Here is an 18836-nt window from a genome sequence, read left to right on the forward strand (position 1 = left end):
CAACTTCAGGATAATGGTTAATTTTGGTGCATATTTGGAGGGGGTATTTTGTCTAGATAACATTTTATTTCTTACTAAAAAAACAAATTCAAAGCAAATATGTCAAAATATGAAATCTGCTAAGTTTTAATGGTATCTTTATTGTGTCTATTGATAATATGTCATGATTTTAAAAATATTTTATGTTTGTTTCCAAGATTTAGTCTTTCTAATGAGTTAGAGCAGCCTTCTTTCAGCTAATGAAAAGCAGTTTTAAGTGTTCATTGCTTGTTGGGGATGGAATGAAATCAAAAGTAACACTTTGAGGTGATCTGTAGCTCACAAAACTAGATGAGTGAGTCTTTGAAACAAACTTTCACAAAATTCTTCTGGCAATGTATGCAGTAACGGGAGCAGGTATTTTAAACAGTTACTCATGCTCAGTGTCATTCTCTCTTGTGGTATGAGGTTAATTCTAAGAGAGACTAATTCATTGTAATGGTAATTTGGGCTCTCTTCCAAAAACACTTGAAATGTAACAGGCATCACTAGGGCACCAGAATGGTCTTTGTGAAAGAAGAAACAATGTCCAGTGTCTGTCGTCCTTTGATCAAAGTGAAGAAAAATGGGGATTTTATTTCATTTATAAGATGTCAGCAATCATTATTCCTTTCTTATGCTTTGAATGACTACTTCCAGCCTATTAATCTTTCTAGTACATGGACTAAAAGTAATTTAAATAAAAACTACTTAACAAATATTATTCAGGAAAAATTAGGTAGACCTCACATGGAATGCTTTGGAATGTGTATTATACAATGACTTCGACAGTTTTATGCCTGTGCAAGCTTATTGTACATTCCATTGAGGAATTCCATATATAGGAGAAATACACACATCCATACATACATACACACATGCTCTTACCATTAATTTTGCCGCAATTAAGCAGATAAAAGTTAATTTTAAAAAGCAGTTATAAACTTGAGAGATTTATGGTAAATAAGAAAAGCAGATAGAGCAACTGTATTTTGAAAAAAGAAACAGAACATATGGGAAAGTAATAGCCTAAAACATCAGAATGTTGAACAGAGGGATTTTATTGTGAGGGGTTTTATTGGAATAAGGTTAGATTTTATGTGCTAATGCCTTGCAATTTTGTATGAAATACCAGAGTAAAATGACGGCATTTTTTTACCTACTAGATGAAATTAAAAGACGCTTACTCCTTGAAAGGAAAGTTATGACCAACCTAGACAGCATATTAAGAAACAGAGACATTGTTTTGTCCACAAAGGTCCATCTAGTCAAGGCTGTGGCTTTTCCAGTGGTCATGTATGGATGTGAGAGTTGGACTATAAAGAAAGGTGAGCGCCAAAGAATGGATGCTTTTGAACTGTGGTGTTGAAGAAGATTCTTGAGAGTCCCTTGGACTGCAAGGAGATCCAACCAATCCATTCTATAAAGGAGATCAGTCCTGGGTGTTCATTGGTAGGACTGATTTTGAAGCTGAAGCTCCAATACTTTGGCCACCTGATACAAAGAGCTGACTCATTGGAAAAGACCCTGATGCTGGGAAAGATTGAGGGCAGGAGGAGAAGGGGATAACAGAGGATGAGATGTTTGGATGGCATCACCAACTCAATGGACATTGATTTGGGTGGACTCTGGGAGTTGGTGATGGACAGGGAGGCCTGGCATGCTGCAATTCATGGGGTCACAAAGAGTCGGACACAACTGAGCGACTGAACTGAACTGAACTGAAGTGGTATTTCTTAAAATCTATAAATTCCTTAATTATTAAGGCTTTTCCATTTTTGTTACTGTGTATCTTTTATCATCTGCTAAGGATTTGGATTTCATGATCTCTCTTGCCATGTTTTCATTTAACGCAGAAGGTTTCCTTTAAAAAATGAACATCATAAGCTACTTGTTTGCATCACAGCCATTTGTCATAGGAGGAAAAATGTAGTTTGCAGAAGATGTTACTTAGAATTATTCCATGGAGAGTCTCTTTTACCCTATCAGCTTCCCACAACCTACCATCTGTTGGGGTGGTCTCTAGTTCAGATGTCAAACTTTCTTCTTTTAAGTGAACCAGATGCGTTGATGTAGCTTGTTGAAAGTGTTAGTTGCTCAGTCATGCCCGACTCTTTGCATCCCATGGACCTCAGCCCACCAGGCTCCTCTGTCCATGTGATTTTCTAGGCAAGGATACTGGAGTGGTTTGCTATTTCCATTCCAAGGGATCTTCCTGATCCAGGGATTGAACCTGGGTCTCCACCACTGCAGGTAGATTCTTTACCAACTGAGCTTGCAGGGTGGTAAATTTCATTCCAGATAAGAAACTAAAAAGCATTAACTTAAAGGAACTTATTTGCAGTTTTCTGTTTGAAACAATATGTTCTTTAGTTAAAAACTATACTTTTACTGATATAAAACCATGTATACAAAGTTGCTTTGTGGTTTTTCCTTTTTTTTCTGTCATCTAAGTGTATATTTGAATTTGGGAGAAAGGTTTCTCAATTGTTGGGCAGAATACTGAAGCTGCCCGTGACTGTTTAACAGACATTATCTATACTGATTAAATCTGACATGAAACATACCTCATCCAAAGGAAAGTGATCCATTAGTTATTTTAAATGAATTTCTAATGAAACAAACTACAATGAAATGAACGGAACCACAGAGTATGAATGTAAAACCTGACAACATGTAGGTTGAGAGTATAAGAATAAATGTGTGTGAGAGCGTATATGTGCAAGCAAATACCACACACATACACATATACATAAGATGCACTTTTATGTTTTATTATAAAGAGTGAATTTTATGCTTACTATGTTTGGCAATTTAGTTAAGGGCAAAGATATTATCTCCCTGAGCCTTCTAATGAATCTCATATTAAAAATCTGATAGCATGCCCTTGCCTTGTGTGTGTGGCCTTGGTGGCATGTCCATGCTTCTAACTGATTTATCTCTTGATTTCCTGAACAGCACATTCTAAGAGATGGTCAGGAAAGTCACCTTACCCAAACAAGCAGTTTTCATACTGTCATAGCCTTCCTGGCTTCCTTCTTTATCCTCCCATCCTCCAGGTTTTCCAAGTCATATTTTTGTGAATTAAGGCAAACATAAGAAATGTGTGCCCTCCCTGCCATATTCATATGGGATTGCCTCTGGGAAGATGTTCTCGATTCCCTTTTAGAAAAGGCATTCCTTCCTTCATCCCACCCCAGCAGGCAGGCAGGACATTTGGACCTTCATGCCAGCGCTTGTAACGCACTTGCATTATAAACAGCCTTGGTCATGAGAGTCAGGGTTTACTGGTTCTTTGCTTTCATTGTATAGCCCAGTGATTAGCACATGGTTCATTTTCAGTGTGTTTACTGTACTTAACCTAATCTAAACAATTACCCATAAGAGATGATTTGGAAAAGTAGAGAAGATAACAAGAAAATAAAGTGGATTATATGATGCAGTGAGTGGGAATATTGTCTTCAGACCTTTTTACTTCTGTATCATTTACACTGGTCCCATTGATATACAAAAAGACATTACTAAGAGTTGGCACTGTGATATTGCATACTGTCAGGAAGAAGCAACTAGACCAAGGTCACGATTGGAAGCTGTTAGTATTTTCATTTGAAGTATATTCATTCATTCATTCATTTAGCTATATATTATTGAGGTCTCACTCTGTGCCAGGTGGTAAGGGATACCAAGCTCAACAAGACAGTGTTTCCGTCAAGGAGCTAATGGTGTCCTTGGGGTGTGGGCAATGCTGTTTTGAAAAAAGGAATCTCAGGATACTCTCTGAGTACCCATGAGAGGGGATGCATGAAAAGTTTCCTTGAGGAGAAAATATTGAACTGATATTGAAAATCAGGACTTCGCCCAGGAAAAGGGAGAAAGTGATAGAAAAGGAACATTCTAGTTACAGCAAACTATATGCCAAGGCATGGAAGCAAAATAAAATAATGTTTAGAAAAAGACAAATAATTTGGTATATCTGGAGCATAAGGTACATGTAGGGCGAGGGAAGCCAAGTCCAGATCAAAAGTATTCTTCAGTGCTGATTAAGGAGTTGTGACTTTATGTGCAGATGGTGGAAGCTATGAAAGAGTTTAAGAAGTGGCGTGGCAAAGCCAAATTTGTGTTTTAGATCAGTCTATCCTTTTTATTAAGCCTGGATGATGGATTGAAGGAAGCAAGCCTGTAGTCAGAAAATCAGTTATGGGGCATTAACAAATCTAGAAGAAAAATGGCAAGAATCTGACCTGAGTCAGTACTAATGAGGATAAAGAGATATAGTAGGGAGAAAGGGAAAGAGGGAGAGGAATGGACCTAAGCACTCCTCAGGAATCAGAAGCAAAGCAATCTGATGCTGAATGAATGTAGAAAATGAAGATAAGGAATAGTAAAAGATAACTTTCATGGCTTGAATGAATGGGAAGGCAGTTGTGATGTCATTCAGTGACATAAGAAACATAGGAAGATAGCCTGGCTGTATTGGGAGGAAAACAGGGAATATATTTCAGACAGAATGGTGCCTGGGGATTAAGGGAATAAGAGATTCTGCCTCTTTATCTCAAAACAGAGATTTGAATCAGGGCTTTTCTGTTGTGTTCCTGTATCATTGTTTCAAAACTGCCATTAAGGATGTATATTATATATTTTATAGACATAGGTATATACATCCATATTTTGATTTTTCTGTAATAAATAAAAATTAAAATATTGCAGACTCCTGTACTTTGTAAAGGATGTTTTAAATCATGTAATTGGAGAGTTTCACACAATATTAAAAATAATCTAAACCAGCCCTTCCTTTCTAGATGAATCTCTGAAACCCAGTTTGCTTAAGTGACTTGTCCAAGGTCACAGAGTAAATCAACAATAGTACCTTGAATTAAAACCCAGATAACCCAACTCCTAGTAAAGAGAAAAGTTAAGCAGCTGTTTATAAACATTTTAAAGTTTCATGACTGAATTTTTCTGCATATGAAAAGGTGGGATGCAAAAGAGATGTTCCAGGCTAGTGAAATGTGTTTTGGCACAGGAAACATCTCGTTTGTTTATGTGAAGAGAGAATGATTTTCCCAATTATGTGAAATGGCAACTTTCAGCATCTATAAAATTGTGGTCTTAAAAGAGTCATAACTAAGAAAAATAATTTTAAAATGTATTCTTATGGGATTTTTCTGGGGTACCCTTGAAGCTTAGCTTCTCCATATGTCTCAACAGGGGTCTTGCCATTACTCTGTTGGAGGGATGTAACAAACATCCCCTCAACATTATTAATTACAATAGCTGAGAGCTTCTTCTTACACAAAAAAAGAGAATATTTACAGGAAGAAATACAGTCAGAAGTAAACTCCATCAGAATATTCACCTAATCTATTGAAATGACCAATCTGTAAGCATCTATTTCTGGGAAGATTCAACTCTTTTTAGTGGTAATATCTGGCACCAGGCTTAGTGCATAGGATGCATTCAGCACATACTGCTAGGACTGAACTGAACTGGTGCAGGATTAATAAGCCTGAACTAATAAAGGGTCTGGTCTCAGTGTTTTTTCTATTTGAAGGCTGATGCATAGGGAGAATAAAAGGCAGGGAGATGCTGAGACTCCTGGGCGAAGGAGCAGCTAGTGGGTATTAGTGCTGGAAAGCGAGAATAGAATCCAAAAAGCAAAGTTAAACTCCCCCAAACTGATAAGCATGAATTAGTATTGTAACGGGGTAGCCTCAAATTAAGAGCCATCGGAAGTAAAGCAAGTAGGAAGAAGCAAGAGGCTGGAAAAGAAATGTGGGATGAGCCAACACCAGCAGCCATTGCTGTTGGCTCAGCCTGCTGATACAAGTCTGAGTTTCCCACACACCAAGTGGCCACAGCCCGACATCTGACATCAATTAGTTGTTTCACCTTGCTCTCTGTAACCTCTCTGAACCTCAGTCACCACATCTATAAAACGAGATTCTTGGAGCTCATAATATTTAATGTCTCTTCCAGCTCACTTATTCTAATGGTTTTCTTTCTTCTGTGAATACTATTTTTTCAGATACCAAAATAAGAAATGAGATTCATGTCACGCATATCACTACAGAAACTATTTCAAATGTCAGTTTGATGGATCCATTGTCTATAAAGACAATAATGCTTCTCCATTTCATAAAAGAAGCAGTATACTGGAAATTCTAATAATAGAAATTCTTGAAAATAATATATTTGGTCTCAGCCATCTTTTTTTATAAAACCATAAGCCAAGATTTGGGTGCATGTTCAGTATTGCCACTGATTTATGAAACAACAATATTAGATAAAAGTATCAACATTTACGGCATTTTTTTGCATTGCTTTACCTTTTTATTACTTTCCCATATTTACCCTTTTACTTTATTTCATGGTTGTTTTGCCATAACTGAGTAATACCATATGCACCAACATTCAATGAGAGTCCATTTAATCTACAACATATTTTAAGTGTACAATGCCTTTGTCAATTTTTATAGGGCTTAAAATGTTATTTTCCTAAGAATTACATGGGGAAATTCTATTCTTTGTGCTTTAAGATATGCTCTTGTTTAAGAGGTTCCTTGAAGTGATCTCTGGAAGTGAAATGATAGAGAATGCATTTCATATGCAAGACATGTCATAATCTCACACAGATTGTGGTTCTTATGAACATGAAGTGGCAAGAGTTTTGAGGGCCCAGTAAAAAATCTCTCCCCAAAGTCTCTTTTGTAGTAGAAAATTATAGCATTAATTCTCTGCTAGTCACTGGGCAAACGACTTGGGCATGCAACTTATGAATGAACTATAAATGTCTGATAATCTTCACTTCTTAAAAATATTTTTTCTTTTACTTAAGAATGCTACTTGTCAAACACTGGATTCTATATTTGCTTTCTCACCACCTAAAACATTTCCCAGGATATTACAGGCATCAATCACTGTGAAAATGATTAAATAAAAAAATGAAAATTTATCTATCCTTGAACAGTTGCACCTCGTTCATTCTGTAGCCTTCATTTTTGTATTCCCTGCATGAATATTGTGTGTTACCAGAATTTGTTTGTGACATTCATGAGAGTGTGCTTGTGCTTGATGGGTGATCATTCTTTAGAAGGAGCACATCCTGAGGGGGCCCATCTAGCTTCTTTCAAAGCAACATCATGGCTCTACCCCAACTTACTGTGTGATCAGAGACAACTTGTCTAACTTCCAGAGTCTGTTTCCTTATCAGTGAAGTGAGAAAAATAATAGAATGCCTGGATTGTTATAAGTAGTCAATGAGCTATATATTTGTAAAACCTTGTACATACCTAGCTTTGGTAGAGGCTTAATGTGTTGTCATTGTTGTTATTACTTTTTGTTATATTAAGCAGTAGTTTGTAAGACATAAAATCAGTGGAAGAAAACATTATTGTAAACTGTATACTAAGACAGAAAAGGTAGGTGCTGATGAGAGTATTTTTAATGACCCATTGTATTGAAAGTGCTGGCAAAGTAAACTTGCCAACTACCTGGCTTGAGATCTGTCACTCCATCTCAGATTACCTTGCCCTCTAATATAGTAAATCAGAATGAAGTAATCACTCTCTAATGTTGCATGTTTTTGTCAAAGAAAAAAGTAAGTGAATTCTCAATGAGCTGGCTAAAAATGTAATCAGTCAATCAATCAGTCAACCAGCCAACCAGTCCACAGCAGAACAGTTCCCACAATTCTGATGTACGTGATACAGCAGAAGGTAGATTTGAGTCCTTTCTTTCATTTCTAACAAGACACCTAAGCCCTCTGAGCCTCAGATTTTTAAATCAGAAAGTGGAGTCAATACTTTCCTTTCAAGGTTGGTGTAAGAATCAGGTCAGACAGTGTATGAAAGTTCTTTGTAAACACAGAATCACTTTACAAATATAACATTAATTCCTTGCTTAAAAATCATCACTGATTGTTTATTGTGTCATTTGGAATCACATCCTGTATCCTCTTATTAGCTTTTTGGCCCATACTTTATAAAAGCTCTGGAGTCAGACACTGAGAGTGGCATTGTAGTCAAATAATTTTATGAGTCTGATTGGGAGTCTCCTACTTTATAACCCATTAGCTCTTGTGGCCATCAAATTCTACGCTTAAGATTCACATCTTAGATGTTGATAAAACATGGAACCTTGAAGTAGCCATCATATTCTGTAAACATATTTTGAAACCAGTACAGAATATATGAAGGCAATCAAATTGGTTGCATATATTTTCAGAACCTGGCTAATGTAGCACTTGAAGATGGATTTCACAAATACGCATCTACAGAGGAATGTTTGTAGATAAGATGAAAGTTGTCCTCCTCATTAATTACACATCGTATATTTGACTTCTGCCTCTCTCCTCAGCGTTTAAATCAACTACATCTGTTTTTTGCTACTTAAGTGTGCCATTACCTTTTACATTAAAAAGCAGTTAGAGAGAGCACCCCCATTTGATTAAAAAATAATTAGCTAGCATTAGATTCATGTTACTCATCGTGGCAGCCCAAAGAAGAATTTTAGGATAGGTTGGAGACCTGCTTTATTTCTAAAGCAGGATCAGCAATAGAATTGGGATGCTCTTTGTGATGAATACTGGCATAAGGCAGATACTTGATTTGCTGGTGTTGATTTTTACAGTTAAAGGCACAGTAATGCAGAATAGACGAATGGATAGTTTCCAACACTGATAAACCACAAAGCAGCTAAACCTTGATGTAGTCACTCTGTCAGAGGGAGTCCTCCTCTGTGGAGACTGGGGCACATGATTATTACTACACCCAGAATAAGTCAGACTCTGGGAACTGACTCCCACTATACAACCACATAAGAAGTTGATGTAATTGTATCAGCAGATCTATACTGGAGCTCACTGGTTAGTGAATTTTCACTCAGGAAAGAAATCTACATAGGGAAAACAAGTTGTTAGTTGAAATTTCTCGGTAAGCGTGGAATCTGGCATAAAATAATTTTGATGGTCTAAGTCACTTTTACTCAAGGAAATTGCCTTTTTGTGAACAAGGTAAGAGGCTAGTTGTTCTTTAGTCCCTAGGTCGAGTCCATCTCTTCGCAACCCCACGGACCGTAGGCTGCCAGGCCCCTCTGTCCGTGGGATTTCCCAGGCAATAATACTGGAGTGCACTGCCATTTCCTCCTCCAGGGGCTCTTCCTGACCCAGGGATGGAACCCAGGTCTCCTGTGTCTCCTGCATTGCAGGAGGATTCTTGGAGCCACCTGGGAAACTCATAGAGTAATTAAGTAGCGCTTAAGATGACTAGATTAAAGGTTAAAAACATGGGTTTTAACACTGGGGGTTGAATTCTTACTTGTTCTTGAGCAAGCTGTGGATTTTCTAAGCCTTATTAGTCTCACCTATAAAATGGCTATAACAATACCTACCATATATAATTGTTATAAGGTTTAAGTGCTATCATAAAAGGAAAAGCACGTAGCTCAGTGCCTGCAGCATAGTAGACAATGGCTAAATGTCAGCTATAAATGCCAGATATCATCTCCATGATGGAGATTTATCTGCTGTTTTTGAGAATATACACGTTTATATACTGCCCCAGATTTCTGGATAAGCATGAAGCATACTGTAAATACGTGCTTGAGGCTTCCTTTGCTAAGCATTCATTGTTAGGAACTTAAATCAATGTGATTGAAGCAAAAGAAGAAAAAAAGTGGGCTGCTCAAGGAACATCACACAGTTTACAACTGCATGTCCAAGGATGAATCTGGCTAAAAACATGACAAGATTGAGGTACTCTAAAAGTACCCTTCTGTCTGTCTTACCTGGCTATCTATCTACCTACCTATCTATCTTTCTGACTTAGCCTCATTCTTAGGCTGGCACTGGTTTTGTGATGGCAAAATGGTACATCAAGTGTCAGTCATATATGTTACCAACTTACCAAAGAGGAAAAAGTTCTTTTGTAAACGTTGGGCAGAATTGCATAACTGAGACTTCATGGCTTTGCTTATGGTATCTTTTCATTCTTCAACAATTCATTCTCTCCAAGCAAGAGCAGAACATTGTGGTTTGTCAGGCTCAAACAGGTACCTATCCCTGAAACTAGGGTAAGATGACTGTACTCAAAGCATTTGTTCTGAAGGAGGAAAAGACACTATTCCAAAAGAAAGTTAAGGGATGTTATTAGAAAAAAAAAGGAACATATGAGCAGAATCCAAAACAATAGATGTCTGATACTCCAATCTACCCTCTGTCCTCCTACACTTCTACTGTTGTTTAAATATGTTAGTTCAATTGGAATAAAACCAAGATTGAATTTAGCCTAGAGACATAAATTTTGTTAAGATAGTTTCTAGATATGTATCCTAATCTATTTTTTAATTGTTTTATATATAAAAAAACCTTGTTTCCCCCTACTTCTAATTTGGGAATAAAGGATGAAGGGGAGATACCTTATATTGACCACGAACAAGGTCAGAACTTATTACTAATAACATGAGTTTAATTGTGACCTTTCATTTTCTTTAGCTTGGGGCAGCCTCACATATGAGGAATAGAAATAAGAGATGTTGTTAGAAAGTGAACTGCCAAAGTTTACAGAGAAGAATTTATTTTTAGGCTATATTTATTACATGACAATAGTGTTACTATAGATTATAAAATAGGGGATGTATTTTGGTTCACCAAATCAGTAAAAATCACGTAGCTGTTAATGATTTGGAACCCAGCTTGTGAAGCACGACTTGGCAGAACTATCCAGTGGTTAACAGTGTTGGTATGAGAGTTAAGGACTTCAGTACTCAATTCCAAGTCTGACTGTTTTGTGGTGTGTGGCCTTGGACCTGACTTCTCTCGGATGCAGTTTTCCCCATATGTGTAATTGGGTAATAAAATGTAGTCACCACACAGTGCTGGGGGAGAATTAAGTGCACTGAGAGGGAAGTGCAGGCTTCTTTCTGTATTTTTCAAGCAGTGCACATGCTCAGCCTTATTCTCCCAGGTGCCTAATGGGCTCCCTTATATTAAGTCACTTAGTAATTTTTCTTGGCCTCTATGGTACTATTTATTTTACAACTGTAGTATTTTCTAAGATGGCACCAACAAGGACTAACTGTTGCCCAAAGCAAGAAAGGCAAATGCTGCTTTATGGAACATATTTTCAGTGAGGGTGTGTGTGTGTGTGTGTGTGTGTGTGTGTGTGTGTGTGTGTGAAGGAGCACTGAGAAGCTCTGAGGCTCTGCCGCTCACTTCATATGCTCTTGCCTATACTTTAATATTCCTTTAAAAGACTTGTGTTTTGGATAACTGTCCCCCTCCCACTACTTGTCCCATTTCTCTAACCCAGCATAATCTTTTATTTTTCATTACAGAGGAGGCGGAATTATTCTCAAAGTTGAGTGGTCATTATGATAATAATGAAAAGACCAGAGAACCAAGATTTAGATTTAAATTATTCTGGTAACTCTGTTGAGTTTTTGCTGGATGACGTTAGGCTCATCATTGACCTTCTCTAATTCTGTTTCCTCACCTATAAAATGAAAAGAATAGTGAGCTCATCCGTGCGTGACTCTCACACCTTTGCTGTAAGGGTTAAATGAGAAAGCACTGGCCAAGTGTGAATTTCCATGCTGATCGTGTTGAGTCGATGTGTGCATCAGTATATTAGGAGTTTGTTAGCAACTGTGTTCCTGTGTGCTCTGTCCCAATTTCCCCAGCTCCCAGAGTTGCAGAGGATTCCTGCCAGATGGCTGATTTGCCAGCTGTGTCTTGTTTTATCATTGTAAATATTACATGCTCCAACCGAAAGGCTTTGCTTATAATGTAGTATGCCTTGCCCTTCATCTCTTGCAGATTGAGAATTACATTGTGGAAAATATGAAGTCGGAGATGGCTCAGATACAGCAGAATGCAGTTCAGAACCACACGGCCACCATGCTCGAGATAGGGACCAGCCTCCTCTCTCAGACCGCAGAGCAGACCAGGAAGTTGACAGATGTTGAGACCCAGGTACGTCGCAGCCCAGAGTTGACAAACTCTTAACTGGAAAGATTTCTTTTTTTCTTCCTTTAGCTTACTTCATAAACACAGCACATTTCAGCACTGAGATTGGGGAAACATATACATTTTTGTTTATTGGTAATAACAACAATGACTGCCTGACATGCTAGGCATGCTTCTCTTGATTTCATGAGAGTTGATATATTTAGCTTTGTATGTTTGCAAAAACAGGACTGGCAAAGCACTTAATCGGCATTTAAATTTCAAATAAACACTGCAACTACCAACTGTGATATGACCTATGTCAAACAGAATAAGTGTTTGTGTCAAATCAGTGCCTTTGATGTACATTTTGACTTATACTATTTTATCTCTGGTAGTACTCTACCATAATGGCACCTGCAGAGGTTTTGTGCAGTCAGTGGATAGGAAGGATAACCCCAAATGAACTGATCTGGAATGTGTAGCTTTCTTTTTTGTCAGCATGATTTTATAATGAAAAGTAAATTAAAACTCTGTCTTCATATGTATGTTCAGGTATGTGTGTGTGCTCAGTTGTTCAGTAGTGTCTGACTCTTTGCAACCCCATGGACTGTAGCCTGCCAGGCTCCTCTGCCCATGGAATATTCCAGGCAGGTTGCCATTTCCTCCTCCAGGAGATCTTCCTGACCCAGGGATCGAACACATCTCTTAAATCTCCTGCATTGGCAGGTGGATTCTTTTACCACTGTGCCACCTGGAAAGCCCCATATATACACATATGTATATGTATTATATATTATATATTACCCTACTGTGGACAATGACATGCTTATGTTCAAGTCAGTAAAATGTCTTTTAACTATCACTGTCACAAGTCTACCAGTACAGTTTAATGAAAATATTATTTTTGATGACTGGAAGATAATCTCTTGGTCCCCTTTTAAACATGGAAATGGTTAGTCCATTTACCCCTCTTGAAATCCAGAGGATGATTCTGTCTCAATGAAGTTGATTTCTGGAATTGAAGGTGAACTATATTGTGAAAAGATAAACCGAGGCACATTAAACTTTTCAAGAGTTTACTTAAGCAAACATTGATTTAAATTGTGCAGCCCAAAAGTAGCTCTATTACAGGAACAAAGGGAAAGGTTTTAATATGGAAGATTTAGAAGCAAAGCAAGGAAATTATTTGATTGGCCATAGCTTAAGCATTTGCCTTATTTAGGAGAGCCTAGTTGGCTGTTTGTGATTGGTTGTTCTTAAGTTTCATTTTCATGGATTTAAGCCCATTGACTCTGGCTTAGATTTAGGTTTGCTTATGTAGGTTACCAAGGCATTAGAGTCATCTCAATCCGATGGCCTCTAATGTTTAACTTTTAACAATATAAATTCAAAAATAATGTGCAATCTTTGTTATTATTCAGTTGCTAAGAGGTGTCCAACTCTTTGCAGCCCCATGGACTGCAGCATGACAGGCTTCCCTGTCCTCCAACATACAACCTTGTTTCTGTTTTATGTCATTTGTGTTAATGGCATCACAGGTCAAATGTTGATATTTAAAGACAAATAGCAATAATAATTTATATGGACAGGGCATTTTATATTATGCAAACCACTTTCTCATGGACAAATGATACTCATGAAGACTATTTAGAACAGAAAGCTTGAGTGGTTTTCTCACATTGATACAGCTTGTTGTTGTTAGTAGCTAAGTTATGTCCAATTCTGACCCCATAGACTGCAGCAAACCTGTCTTTCCTGTCCTTCACTATTTCTTGGAGTTTGCTTAAACTCAAGTCCATTGTATCAGTTATGCCAACCATCTCATCCTCTGTTGATACAGCGAGTGAATTGAGTTTGGTACTCAAACTGAGACATACACATTTCTTTCCTTTTCTGGCCTCCTTGATTAGTGATAATACCTGCATTGGCAGGAGGGTTCTTTACCACTAGCGCCATCTGAGAAGCACCATACATATTCTACTTAAACCTAATTGAAAGTAAAAGTTGCTCAGTCATGCCTGACTCTTTGCAACACCATGGACTGTACAGTCCATGGAATTCTGTAGGCCAGAATACTGGAGTGGGTAGCCTTGTCCTTCTCCAGGGGATCTTCCCAACCGAGGGATTGAACACAGGTCTCCCACATTGCAGGTGGATTCTTTACCAGCTGAGCCACAAGGGAAGCCCAAGAATACTGGAGTGGGTAGCCTATCCCTTCTCCAGCAGATCTTCCTGAACCAGGGCTTAAACTGGGGTCTCCTGCATTATTGCAGGTGGATTCTTTACCAACTAAGCTATCAGAGAAGTCCTAAAACCTAATTATTCAAGTTCTAATGCAAGGCCAGGTTTACAAAGTGAGTCCTAGATTACTCCTTAATCTCAGTACACTCTATTCTTTTGTCATAAGCATTTATAAACCTTTAGTGCTACCCAGGCATGCTCCCAGGTGTTTCTTCCCTTCTTCAGTCTACTTTGGTTCACTTTGGTAAGTCTTGCGATTCCTAAACTCATTTTGGGTCTCAGTTATTTTAGGAACTCATGCCAATAGTTTCACAGTGTATTTTTTTGCCCTAGCTTTCACATGATGTTGTTATAAAGGTAAGTAACTTACTGCTATTTAGTTTTCTGCTGACCTTCTAGACTTGAACTTAATTAAAGTAGGTAGAACCTTGGATTTATTGCAGTGGTGTTTAAAAGTATTCTTGAGCTCAATAAGCATCTTAATTAGAAAAGAGAGAGGAGTACAATTAAATAACCCTACTGGTCATGGTGGTGAGACCAGGAACCAGTGCTGGGCCTGTCCCTTCCTCCTTAGTTTAGCTTGCAGTGTTTTCTTTACTCTGTTACCAGTTCATACCAGTATCTCCTCTCTTTCTAGTTCCTCTTCCAAGCGTGCAGTGTGAAGGGATTAATTTCAGATATTATTCCTGCCTCTCGCTGTAGTGTGAATCTATTTCTGACTTCTTCCTCAGGCCAATTTTGAGTCAATGTACACTAGTAGACCAAAAAAAATGTATATTAAAATTCACCTCTAATAATCTGCACTCACCTCTTTTTAAAGCAATTTTACATTTATTCACTTCAGTTTAGTTCAGTCACTCAGTCATGTCTGACTCCTTGAGAACCCACGGTCTGCAGCATACCAGGCCACCCTGTCCATCACCAACCCACAGAGTTTACTCATGTCCACTGTGTCGGTGATGCCATCCAACCATCTCATCCTCTGTCGTCCCCTTCTCCTCCTGTCTTCAATCTTTCCCAGTATCAGGGTCTTTTCAAATGAGTCAGCTCTTGGCATCAGGTGGCCAAAGTATTGGAGTTTCTGCTTCAGCATCAGTCCTTCCAATAAATATTCAGGACTGATCTCCTTTAGGATGACCTGGTTGGAACTCCTTGCAGTCCAAGGGACTCTCAAGAGTCTTCTCCAACACCACAGTTAGAAACCATCAATTCTTCAGTGCTCAGCTTTCTTTTAGTCCAACTCTCACATCCATATATGACTCCTGGAAAAACCATAGCTTTGACCAGCCTTTGTTGGCAAAGTAATGTCTCTGCTTTTTAATAAGCTGTCTAGGTTGGTCGTAACTTTTCTTCCAAGGAGCAGAACAAATGTCTTTTAGTTTCATGGCTTCAGTCACCATCTGCAGTGATTTTGGAGCCCCCGAAAATAAAATCGCTTCACGTTTCCCCATCTATTTGCCATGAAGTGATGGGACCAGATGCCATGATCATAGTTTTCTGAATGTTGAGTTTTAAGCCAACTTTTTCACTGCTGAGTTTTCCAAATTTGCTGGCATATCGAGTGCAGCACTTTCACAGCATTATCTTTTAGGATTTGAAATAGCTCAACTGAAATTCTATCCCCTCCACTAGCTTTGTTCATAGTGATGCTTTCTAAGGCCCACTTGACTTCGCATTCCAGGATGTCTGGTTCTAGATGAGTGATCACACCATCATAATTATCTGGGTCATGAATATCTTTTTTGTACAGTTTTTCTGTGTATTCTTGCCACCTCTTCTTAATATCTTCTGCTTCTGTTGGGTCTGTACCATTTTTTTCCTTTATTATACCCATCTTTGCATGAAATGTTCCCATGGTATCTCTGATTTTCTTGAAGAGATCTCTAGTCTTTCCCATTCTATTGTTTCCCTCTATTTCTTTGCACTGATCACTGAGGAAGGCTTTCTTATCTCTCCTTGTTATTCTTTGGAACTCTGCATTCAAATGAGTGTATCTTTCCTTTTCTCCTTTGCCTTTTACTTCTCTTCTATTCACAGCTATTTGTAAGGTCTCCTCAGATAACCATTTTGCCTTTTTGTATTTCTTTTCCTTGGGGATGGTCTTGATCCCTGCCTCATGTACGATGTCATGAACCTCCGTCCATAGTTCTTCAGGCACTCTGTCTATCAGGTCTAATCCCTTGAATCTATTTGTTACTTCCACCATATAATTGTAAGGGATTTGATTTAGGTCATACCTGAATGATCAGTGGTTTCCCTACCTTCTTCAATTTAAGTCTGAATTGGCAATAAGGAGTTCATGGTCTATGCCACAGTCAGCTCCCGGTCTTGTTTTTGCTGACTGTGTAGAACTTTTCCATCTTTGGCTGCAAAAATATAATCAATTTCTATTAGTTTTTAATAATTTTTTAAAAAATATTTAGTTGGGTAGATATTATTACCATCCCTTGTTAAAGATGTGGAAGCTGAAACTCAAGAGAGGTAAAGAAATTGGCCCCAGGTGAAAAAAACTTGTGAGTATTAGAGGGAAGATTTGAACCCAGACAGTCTGGCATCAGAGTCGACATGCTTTACAGGCTCTCTGTCTATACTCTCTCTCTCTCTCTTGTGATTCTGTTCTCTCTCAGAGGCAACAGATGCAACTGGGGTTCTAGCAGAGGATAAAATGAATTTCAGATAAAGCAAATTAATGTGGATCTAATAGTGGCAACGGAACATTTTCTATACATGATGAAGCTGCTGCTTTTGCTACTGCTGCTGAGGGAACCACCATCTATAGGTGGTTTTTACCATGTGCCTGCACATCATCTCATGTAACCTACTGCTGTCCTTGTTGCTTTCTGGTTGTGTAACTATTAATATAAAGAAGTTCTATAGAAACAGTGTAATTCTCCTCCAACTTTCAATCATTTATATAGAGCCATAGTTTTAGAAACGTAATTTAATAAAAATTTTAAAGATATATTTTTAATACCTCCTTGATGCAAAATATTTTCATAAGTACCAAATAGAATACAGCAATAAGTAAAGCAGTCTTTATATTCAGTGAGCTTGAGTTAATGTGACAAAAATTTGCTAAACCATTTCTTTCTTGACTTTCCATTAATTAGCTATGGAGCCTCCCTCACAGTCATAAAAATGCATCTTTCCAATTTCCTGCTGGTGCAGAGGTGTAATAGATCAATGGCCCCAGCTGCTGGGCTCTGAAATTCATCACTGTGTTAGTACAGAGACCACAATTCTCAGCGGCCCCTTCCAGCTAAGGATGTATTGTGGCAGTGATATTTAGAGCCACTCCTGGTAGCTGTACGATGCCACCGACACATGACTTGGCTAAGGGCTCTCCATCATCAGCCTTGCCAAACTTTAGCACAACTCCCTGCACACTAAGATGTTAGCCTTACTGCTTTCCCTCTCTTCTTCATTGTGGTTAGATCTACCTTCCAGTCAGAAGGTGACCCTAGTCAACTCTGGCTTTTCCTCAGTTTTGTCTCGTAGGTATTTCCCCTGATTAATTTCCTGCAGTCTGGTATCTGCTTCTTAGAGGTCACAAACGATCACACCTGTTGTTTGGACTTGACTCATACAATTGTAAACTTAAAGTAGTTCAGGAGCAATTTAAACAATGAGCTTGTATGTCTAAGCAAAAATAGGTTTGAAAGAACAGAAAGGTCAGCACTCAAAGTTGAACCACTATCTCTTTAACTTGATGAGAGGATAGCTGAGTAAATATTTAACTTTTTGACTGAATTGAAATGGCAGTAAAATAAATTTGCTAATGAGTCATCCAAGGAAAATACCCTGATAATTAATTTTCTCACAAGGTCTGGAAAAGGGTTTGATAACCCATTAGAAGAGGGCTTAGTCAAATTTGAAATGCCATTTTTCAATGGCATTTTATTTTTGTAAAATAAAGTTTTATATGTTGCATATGGGTGGTCTCTCAATGTTGTTGTCCATTCGTTCAGTCGTGTCCAATTCTGTGACTCCATGGACTGCAGCACACCAGGCTACCCTATTCATCACCATCTCCCAGAGCTTGGTCAAACTCATGACCATGGAGTCAGTGATGCCATCCAACCATCTCATCCTCTGTGGTCCCCTTCTCCTCCTGCCTTCAATCTTTCCCTGAATCAGGGTCTTTCCTAATGAGTTAGCTCTTCGCATCAGGTGGCTCAACTATTGGAGCTTCAGCTTCAGCATCAGTCCTTTCAATTAATATTCAGGACTGATTTCCTTTAGGATGGACTGGTTGGATCTCCTTGCAGTCCAAGGGACTCTCAAGAGTCTTCAACACCACAGTTCAAAAGCATCAGTTCTTCTGCACTCAGCTGTCTTTACAGTTCAACTCTCACATCCATACAGGACTACTGGAAAAACCATACCTTAGACTAGACAGACCTTTGTTGGCAAAGTAATGTTTCTGCTTTTTAATATGCTTTCTACTGCAAGGAGATCCAAACAGTCCATTCTAAAGGAAATAAGTCCTGGGTGTTCATTGGAAGGACTGATGCTAAAGCTGAAACTCCAATATTTTGGCTACCTCATACAAAGAGTTGACTCATTGAAAAAGACTGAGGCTGGGAGGGATTGGTGGCAGGAGGAGAAGGGGACAACAGAGGATAAGATAGCT

The 18836-nt window shown here is 38.4% G+C and overlaps 1 protein-coding gene across 2 annotated transcripts in view; it reads left to right on the forward strand.

Annotated features, from left to right (window-relative positions):
- ANGPT1 (angiopoietin 1) overlaps positions 1-18836 on the forward strand; it is a 298667-nt gene that overhangs the window by 167313 nt on the left and 112518 nt on the right. For both annotated transcript variants that reach the window (XM_068983506.1, XM_068983505.1), the window contains exon 2: positions 11831-11986. In XM_068983506.1, coding sequence (XP_068839607.1) covers positions 11831-11986 — 156 coding nt within the window. The remainder of the gene's footprint in view (positions 1-11830; positions 11987-18836) is intronic.

This window comes from Capricornis sumatraensis, chromosome 11 (assembly GCF_032405125.1).
Source record: "Capricornis sumatraensis isolate serow.1 chromosome 11, serow.2, whole genome shotgun sequence".
Classification (NCBI taxonomy): domain Eukaryota; kingdom Metazoa; phylum Chordata; class Mammalia; order Artiodactyla; family Bovidae; genus Capricornis; species Capricornis sumatraensis.